General features: G+C 43.7%; 1 protein-coding gene across 1 annotated transcript in view; it reads right to left on the bottom strand.

The window, feature by feature from the left end:
• Positions 1-998: 998 nt before the first annotated feature.
• LOC115154651 (transmembrane protein 164) overlaps positions 999-9,328 on the bottom strand; it is a 50,540-nt gene continuing 42,210 nt past the window's right edge. Inside the window, exons 4-6 of the mRNA XM_029701100.1 lie at positions 8,924-9,002; positions 4,966-5,066; positions 999-2,073 (exon numbers count right to left, since the gene is read on the bottom strand). Coding sequence (XP_029556960.1) covers positions 1,870-2,073; positions 4,966-5,066; positions 8,924-9,002 — 384 coding nt within the window. The 3' untranslated portion in view covers positions 999-1,869. The remainder of the gene's footprint in view (positions 2,074-4,965; positions 5,067-8,923; positions 9,003-9,328) is intronic.

Genomic DNA, 9,328 nt, shown 5'->3' with positions numbered 1-9,328 from the left:
TAAATGGAAGAGGTTTGGAACCACCAAGACTCTTCCTAGAGCTGGCAACCCAGCCAAATTGAGCAATCGGGGGAGAAGGGCCTTGGTCAGGGAGGTGACCAAGAACCCGATGGTTACTCTGACAGAGCTCCAGAGTTCCTCTGTGGAGATGGGAGAACCTTCCAGAAGGACAACCATCTCTGCAGCACTCCAGCCACTCCTCAGTAAAAGGCACATGACAGCCCGCTTGGAGTTTGCCAAAAGGCACCTAAAGGAGACCATGAGAAACAAGAATCTCTGGTCTGATGAAAACAAGGTTGAACTCTTTGGCCTGAATGCCAAGCGTCACGTCTGGAGGAAACCTGGAACCATCCCTACAGTGACGCATGGTGGTGGCAGCATCATGCTGTGGGGATATTTTTCAGCAGCAGGGACTGGTAGACTAGTCAGGATCGAGGGAAAGATGAATGGAGCAAAGTACAGACAGATCCTTGATGAAAACCTGCTCCAAAGCACTCAGGACCTCAGACTGGGGCGAAGGTTCACCTCCCAACAGGACGACGACCCTAAGCACACACCCAAGACAACACAGGAGTGGCTTCGGGACAAGTCTCAGAATGTCCTTGAGTGGGCCCAGCCAGAGCCCAGATTTGAACCTGATCAAACATCTCTGGACAGACCCAAAAATAGCTCCCCATCCAACCTGACAAGAGCTTGAGAGGATCTGCAGAGAAGAATGGGAGAAACTCCCCAAATACAGGTGTGCCAAGCTTGTAGCGATATACCCATGAAAACTTGAGGCTGTAATTGCTGCCAAAGGTGCTTCAACAAATTACTGAGTAAAGGGTTTGAATGTAAGGGGTCTGAATACTCGCAGAAGGCACTGTAGGCATTTGGATACAGCACAGTTGTTATTTTTGTTTTTATTTAATCATTTTGTAAGAATTTCTAAAAACCTGTTTTTGCTTTGTCATTGTGGGGTATTGTGTGTAGATGTATTAAATAGATTTTTTCATCAATTTTAGAATAAGGCTGTAAGCTAACAAAAATGTGGAAAAAGTCAAGGGGTCTGAATACTTTACAAAGGCACTGTACTTCAAGATACCTTCCTGTAATTTCCCCTCATCCATAATGATCCAACAGGACAGACACTTGTCTGCATTGTCTGTAAAAAGGCCCCTTACATTCTATCTTTCACCTCTGCAGTTTAGTAAAATCAGTGATGGAGAGATGGGACGAAGATGCAGGAGCCCTCTTTCATTTATACCACTTGATCCAGCGAAGACGTGAGGAACAGGTTTCTCCTTGTCAGCAGAGGCTGTGACCACCGATATGACAGAGACAGCTGCATCACAACCGTTACTCTTCTAACAAACAAAATATCACAAAGTGATGGCTTTTACAATGGATTAAACATGTCAAAGATAATGTTATCTTAAATACAAACACAAAATGGCAACTTGACCCATACCTGGGCAAGCACAAATGAAGAGTTTAAAGTGTACAGTAAATGACAATTCAGTGATATGTGGGTTAGCCCCATTTTTCTGAACATAACTACAAAAGGCAACTTTAGAAATAAAAAAAGAGTAACTTTAAGAAACATGAGTAACTCATGTTCAGGAAATCTGACCAAAAGAAAAAGCAAATTTCCCCTGGCCAACCACACACCAATTACTACCAACTCCAGCAGTCTTCCCATCATGTGTGCATGCAAGCCAACCCTAACACAAAAATAACTTTCATTTACCCTGAAATGCCTAATTCTTTACAGTAAAAAAAAAAGGTAAGTGGTACAAGATGCATTAAAAATGTTGATAGAAAATCCCAACATAAGAACAGGCATTGGATTTAAAAAGGCTACGTCCGTGTGAGTCTGTGTCGGTCTGTTCAGTCGACCTTGCTGCGCAGTCTGGCGGTGTCCAGCAGGTACCTGCAGGTAGGGCCGGTGTGGTAAGAGAAGAGGGTCAGAGCCTTCCCATGGACCAGGGTCAGCAGGGTCTGGTGACCCGCAGCCCAAACCCGGTACCAAGGCCCGTAAAATGGGTCAGACACCGCTGGACACAACATGTTATTCAGGTTGACCTCGGTCATCTGGGAAGAGGGAGAGAAAAAGAGAAGTGAGAGACTAGCTAGCAGAAACACAGAGGCCTTGCTTGGTATTTGCTTCATTCGTGACTTCAGTCAGGCTATAAGAGAGCAGTCACCTGTGTCACACAGCTCATTTGTCATGCTAGTGTGTCATGTACAGTGCCTTCAGAAATATTGACATCCCTTGACTTACTCCACTTTGTTGTGTGACAGACGGAATTCAAAACAGATTAAAATAGATTTCTAACCCATCTACACACAATATCCCATAATGTACACAAGTATTCACACCCCTGAGTCAATACATGTTAGAATCACCTTTGGCAGCGATTACAGCTGTGAGTCTTCTGGGTAAGTCTAAGAGCTTTGCTCACCTGGATTGTACAATATTTGCACATTATTTTTTTTAAATTCTTCAAGCTCAAAGTTGGTTGTTGATCATTGCTAGACTGCCATTGTCAAGCCTTGCCATAGATTTTCAAGCCGATTTAAATCAAAACTGTAACTAGGGCACTCAGGAACATTCAATGACGTCTTGGTAAGTAACTCCAGTATATTTGGCCTTGTGTTTTAGGTTATTGTCCTGCTGAAAGGTAAATTTGTCTCCCAGTGTCTGTTTGAAAGCAGACTGAACAAGGTTTTCCTCTAGGATTTTGTATGTGCTTAGCTCTATTCCGTTTATTTTTATCCTAAAAAACTCCCTAGTCCTTGCCAATGACATGCATACCCATAACATGATGCAGCCACCAACATGCCTGAAAATATGAAGAGTGGTACTCAGTGATGTGTCTCCTATCACAGCCATTAAACTGTAACTGTTTTAAAGTCACCGTTGGCCTCATGGTGAAATCCCTGAGTGGTTTCCTTCCTCTCTGGCAACTGAGTTAGGAAGGACGCCTGTATTTTTATAGTGACTGGGTGTATTGATACACCATCCAAAGTGTAATTAATCATTTCACCACGCTCAAATGGATGGATATTCAATGTCTGTTTTGTTTTTGTACCCATCTACCAATAGGTGCCCTTCTTTGCGAGGCATTGGAAAACCTCTCTGGTCTTTGTGGTTGAATCTGTGCTTGAAATGCACTGCTCAACTGAGGGACCTTACAGATAATTGTATGTGTGGGGTAAAGAGATGAGTTAGTCATTCATAAATCATGTTAAACAGTATTATTGCACACAGTAAGTCAATGCAACTTATTATGTGACTTGTTAAGCACATTTTTACTCCTGAACTTATTTAGACTTGCCATAACAACAGGGCTGAATACTTATTGACTCAAGACATTTCAGCTTTTCATTCTTTATTAATTTGTAAATATGTCTAAAAACATAATTCCACTTTCACATTATGGGGTAGTGTGTTTAGGCCAGTGACACAAAAATCTCAATTGAATCCATTTTAAATTCAGGCTGTGTAACATTTTTGGGAGGAAAAGATCTGTGTGAAAATACTTTCTGAAGGCACTGTATCTTTACTCAAGTACATCACGCAAACTCTCTGTCCATCCAGCATCATGTTTATGTTGAATCCTATTAAATAACTGTCATGCACATTCTATGTTTTATCTTACTTTACTGCCTGTGTCCTGTACAATGCTGTATCAATTAGGGATGCACATTTTGGTCAATTCTGCTGCCGACTAACCGACCCTCATTAACTTGTCAACAAATGGTATAAAAATGTCCAAAGAGTAAAATGATGTGACCAACAGAAAAGACTATGAATGTATACAAGGAATAGACAGTTTTCATTAAGAGCTTTAAGCTTTGTTTTGCCTTCAATAGACTGAACTGCTGTTTGTGGTGCACCAGCTGTTTGCGGATCTTGCATGTTAATGGAAACATGCAACAAGAGCAAGCCTATCGTCTTACAGTCAAAAGGCTATATATAGCCTGTTATTGAACATGCAACGGCTGTAACGAAGCAGCTAATAAAACGTACATTTTCAAACATTTATCAAAATGCTATTTGCGGGAAACAGTTCTAAACAGCGCATCTAATTATTATTTTAAAAAATATAGTTCATTTAACTAATGCGAGTGGTTCCCCATATGTGACAGATATCGTCTAGAAACTTAGAAAATAAATAACTAGGATGGTAATATGACTAGGACTGTTCCTTTCGCTTCAGGACAACGGAAGAAAGTTGATATGAAAACCAATAGAACAGGAGAGAAAAGCTGGTTAAATGGCATAAGGAAGTCTTTATAAAAGAATTGCTCCAAATTTCTATGGTTGGATTTTGGCTAGACTACTTTGAAGCAAGGTAAGACATTCCTCATTATTTGAAGTAAATTAAAACGTTCAGGTTCCAAACAATTAGACTGCCTGAAGCTCCCATTGTAAAGTGGTGGGTGACGCGCTGACAGCCTGCCTACCGTCGACTACAGCCTATGCACTCCAATGGAGAATGGGAGGCGCGCTTTAATTACGAGTTGAGATTGAGAAATAGTAGCTCTTAAAATCGTGACCATCAAAATAGTTAACATGCGATTGCATTTAGAATTGTTATGTGCAGAGGTCTGTGGTACTTCAGTACTTCAGACAAGTGATGGGCCATTCCAATCCTCAAACTAAACTCTGTATGCTGTGCGCATGTGATAAGATACATGACGACTAACGACAATACACACGCGTTAATTTAAATTCCACTAAATTATGCAAATTTCCCTATAGAGGTATGCACGACCAGTCAAATGTACTTTCGGCGGCTAAACATTTAATGGTTAACCTCCCTAGCATCAATATATGATCTATGTCTGTAGGGTACAATCTTGTCAACATCCTGTATTTCTGTGTCATGTGCCTCATGTTACTGGCCTCTCCTTTAAGAGCGAGGGGAGCCGTTTCACCGAGTGTCCAGTAGAGGGCTTCCTCAATTAGTCTCTTACCAGGCCCAGGCCCTGCAGGAACAGGAAGTGATAGAGGAACAAGATGCCAGTGGAGAGGATAGCCCACCACATGTCCCCTAAGGGCTCCGGCTTGTACACACCTGCAGTGGGAGAGAATAGACAATGTATGAACATTATACAAAAAACACAGAGCTGAAGATCCAGTTATGGATTGCTTTCAGTTAATTGGCTGAGAGATTAAATCCCCATTGGCATTCTTACTCCCCCTTCAAAGAATGCAGCTGGTAGTGGATCTTTTTCTTCCAGAGACCATGCTTTCCCACTTTGTTCAAAACCAGTGCTGACTAGGGATGGTGGTGTCTAGCTTGTTTGCTGTTTCACAAGCATAATCACATGGAGCCTTTGCATTCATGAGGCCCTTCCTACCCCTAGATCCCCATGTACCCCTCCTCCTCTCTCTGGGCCTGTGGGTGTCTCTCCAACAGAGGATTGATTGAAAACAGGTCCATGTGTTGAGGCATTTTTCCACCCGTGCTCTAGTCGAGACAGAGTCAATTAAGTCCGGGCCAGAGAGAGACAGCCCAGCAGCACAGAGCCAGGAACAGAGTGGAGGGGTGGAGAGGGGAGGGGGAGCTGAGGGAACAAGCCCTCCATTCATTGTTCCCTCGCTTGCTCTCAACCCAAAGCCCAGTGGACTAGATAGCACTCTGCCATCACAATGCACAGAGAGCCAGTACAGACACCCAGATACACAGAGATTCCTTATCACAGAGTCATCATGAGCTTGGCTAGGATTCTGAGCTCTCTCTTTGTCTCACTGCCATTTCACATCAGCCATTGGAGCAGAATGCATAGACATGGAGTTCCCCTCCCCGCCTTTGGGACTCGGGGCAGAGTGACTCACAAATTCCACTGTATAATTGACAGAGCAGTATCCTATCAAATACAGATGTTGCCACTAGGCAACATGAAGTCATAGCCTACTGTGAACTCCTCTACAGTACAGATATGGGCTTGGTTGTACTGTAGTTGTGTTGTTTAGCTCACCTCCTCCCAGCTCTTTGGAAAGCAACTTTTCATTTATACATCTAGTACACAGTGAAACTGCTATGACAGCCCACCCCTATTGTTTAGGGATATGAATCCTTCCTTATGTTCAAAGATATGTTACACGTGTATGATACGGACTTGGTTGTTCCAAATTTGTATGAATCTGTTAGGCGCCAGGGTGTGAATCTGTTAGGCGCCAGGGTGTGAATCTGTTAGGCGCCAGGGTGTGAATCTGTTAGGAGCCAGGGTGTGAATCTGTTAGGAGCCAGGTGGTGAATCTGTTAGGAGCCAGGGTGTGAATCTGTTAGGAGCCAGGCTGTGAATCTGTTAGGAGCCAGGCTGTGAATCTGTTAGGATCCAGGGTGTGAATCTGTTAGGATCCAGGGTGTTCGTGATCTTGTCCATCTTCTTTCAAGCGGTCATAGCAGTTACATTTGAAGCAGTTTAGCTTCTTAACTGTATTGGAGAGAAATAGTAAATCACAGATCGAGAGCTCATTCAATTCTCTTTGTTCAAATTGTAGTCCAGGCTTTCGTCGTCAGTTGGGGAGCTAATTTGAACATAGGCCACCATAGTCTTTTCTTCTGAATTGTTGTTAGGTAAATGATTGCTCTTTTTCATAACCATATATGTTCTGCTTTGATGTTAAACATCTTTAAAAAAAAATGATGGCATGTCAACACTGGTGTCGAGGCCATGCACAGAACAGCTAGCTGGCAGGCATATTCACTGTCATTTCAACCTCTCTTTGTTCCAGTCTAACCCCACATTTTTTAAGATTACCACCATCATTCCTGTTCCCAAGAACTTTAAGGCTTCGTGCCACAATGACTACTGCCCTGTAGCACTCACATCTGTAATCATGAAGTGCTTTGAGAGGCTGGTTATGTCACACAACTCCATCATCCTAGACCCACTCCAGGGAGTAGTGCGTACGCCCCAGTACATCACTTGGGCCAGGCTTCCTGCCAGCCAGGATCTCTATACCAGGCGGTGTCAGAGGAAGGCCCTAAAAATTGTCAAAAGACTTCAGCCACCCTAGTCATAGACTGTTCTCTCTCCTACCGTATGGCAAGCGTTAGCGGAGCGCCAAGTCTAGGTCCAAAAGGCTTCTTAACAGCTTCTACCCCCAAGCCATAAGACTACTGAACAGCTAATCAAATGGCTACCCAGACTATTTGCATTGCCCCCCCTTCTTTTATGCTGCTGCTACTCTGTTTATTATCCATGCATAGTCACTTTACCTACATGTACATATTACCTCAATTACCTCGACTAACCGGTGCCCCCGTGCAATGACTCTACTGGTACCACCTGTATATAGCCGCGTTACTGTTATTTTACTGCTGCTCTTTAATTATTTGTTACTTTTATTTATCTATTTTTTACTTAACACTTATTTTTCTTAAAACTGCATTGTTGGTTAAGGGCTTGTAAGTAAGCATTTCACTGTAAGGTATACACCTGTTGTATTTGGCGCATGTGACAAATACAATTTGATTTGAATTTGCATACCGCCCAAACAGATCCAATTGCACTTCCACGGCACTCACCCACATAGATAAGAAGAAAACCTATGAGAGAATGCTGTTCATTGACTACAGCTTAGCGTTCAACACCATTGTCCCCTCCAAGCTCATCAAGCTTAAGACCCTGGGACAAAACACCTCCCTCTGCAACTGGATCCTGGACTTCCTGCCGGGCCGACACCAGGTGGTGAAGGTAGGCAACAAAACCTCCGCCACGCTGATCCTCAACACGTGGGGCCTCACAGGGGTGTGTGCTTAGTCCCCTCCTGTACTCCCCATTCACCCACGATTGTGTGGCCATACGACTCCAACATCAAGTTTGCTGGCTACACAACGGTGGTAGGCCTGATCGCCAGCGACGATGACACAGCCTACAGGGAGGGAGGTCAGTGACCTGCCAGTGTGGTGTTGTAACAACAACCTCTCCGTCAGTAAGACCGAGGAGCTGACACGCGCGTGAGGAAGGCAGGTTCAACAGGTTTGGCATGGGCCCTCAAATCCTCAAAAAGTTCTACAGCTGTACCACTGAGAGCATCTTGACTGGCTGCATCACTGCTTGGTATGGCAATATCACCGCCCTCGATTACATGGTGCTACAGAGGGTGGTGCGGTCAGTCCAGTACATCACTGGGACCGAGCTCCCTGCCATCCAGGACCTCTATATCAGGCGGTGTGAAAGGAAGGCCGGGAAAATCTCCAGCCAGACTCCAGCCACCCAAGCCATAGACTGTCCTCTCTGCTTCAGCACAGCAAACGATACCGATATATCAAGTCTGGCACTAACAGGCTCCTCAACAGCTTCTATCCCCAAGCCATAAGACTGCTAAATGGCTAACTAAACAGCTACACAGACTAAGTTGACCCTTGTATTTACTCACAGGGCCCTACACACGTACGCAACTGACACACACACACACACACACACACTCACTCCACCATTGGTCACACACACACACTCACCATATCTACCTCTATCATTCCAGTATCCCTGCACATTGTATCTATGGTACTGGAACTGACCCTGTATAAAGTATGCTTACTTACTTTCTCGTCTTCTTATTTTTATGTGTGTTTTTGTTCTACCTTGTTAATTTATAGTATTACATTGTTATTGATTACCGCATTGTTGGGTTTATAGGTTGCAAGAAAGGCATTTCAATGTACTTATGCGTGTGACCATAAAACTTGAAACTGGTTGCAAGAATGGCATCTCTACACTAGATGGCAGTCTGTCAGTTTTCCCCAGGTCTCCACCTCGGTCAGTGCAACAATCTCACAACTGGGAGAAGGGTTTCGATTGGTTGAGTTACGGTAGCAGTGATGAATAACTCGAGATGGTTTCATTTGTAGGGAAGCACCCATGGAATGGAGACAACAGAGCACAGAATTCCAGAAGTGTAAAAGAAGATGGAACGTACCTCCTTTCCTGAAGAGGTATACCGGCACCAGGTAGAGCATGGAATGCTGAATGTAGTAGACCTCCTTCTCAAACGGAAGCTGAACACAGACAAACAGAACAGATCGGTGTTCAGCATCTACATGAACATCATCAGCTTCATTTCAGCATATACACATACATGAGTGTTTTCCTTACTACATTGAACGTTAAACATTGTCCTGCTCCTGCAATTGACATTGTTTGGCTATGGAAATGTTTGAAAGCACAATTGGATCAAAACATGGCTGGCGTTTAGTCTGTGAATAAAAGTGGCGTTCTGGTTTCAGTTAGGCTAATTTCCATTAAAAACAAGAGAACCATTCCCATAGGCATCAGAGTGTAACAGCTCTGTAAAATGGCCAGCTAGCCTTAACAGTAAAAAGAT

The sequence above is a fragment of the Salmo trutta genome, chromosome 19 (assembly GCF_901001165.1).
Source record: "Salmo trutta chromosome 19, fSalTru1.1, whole genome shotgun sequence".
Classification (NCBI taxonomy): domain Eukaryota; kingdom Metazoa; phylum Chordata; class Actinopteri; order Salmoniformes; family Salmonidae; genus Salmo; species Salmo trutta.
The sequence above is the reverse complement of the archived record's forward strand: the minus strand, read 5'-3'. Positions and strand labels throughout refer to the sequence as shown.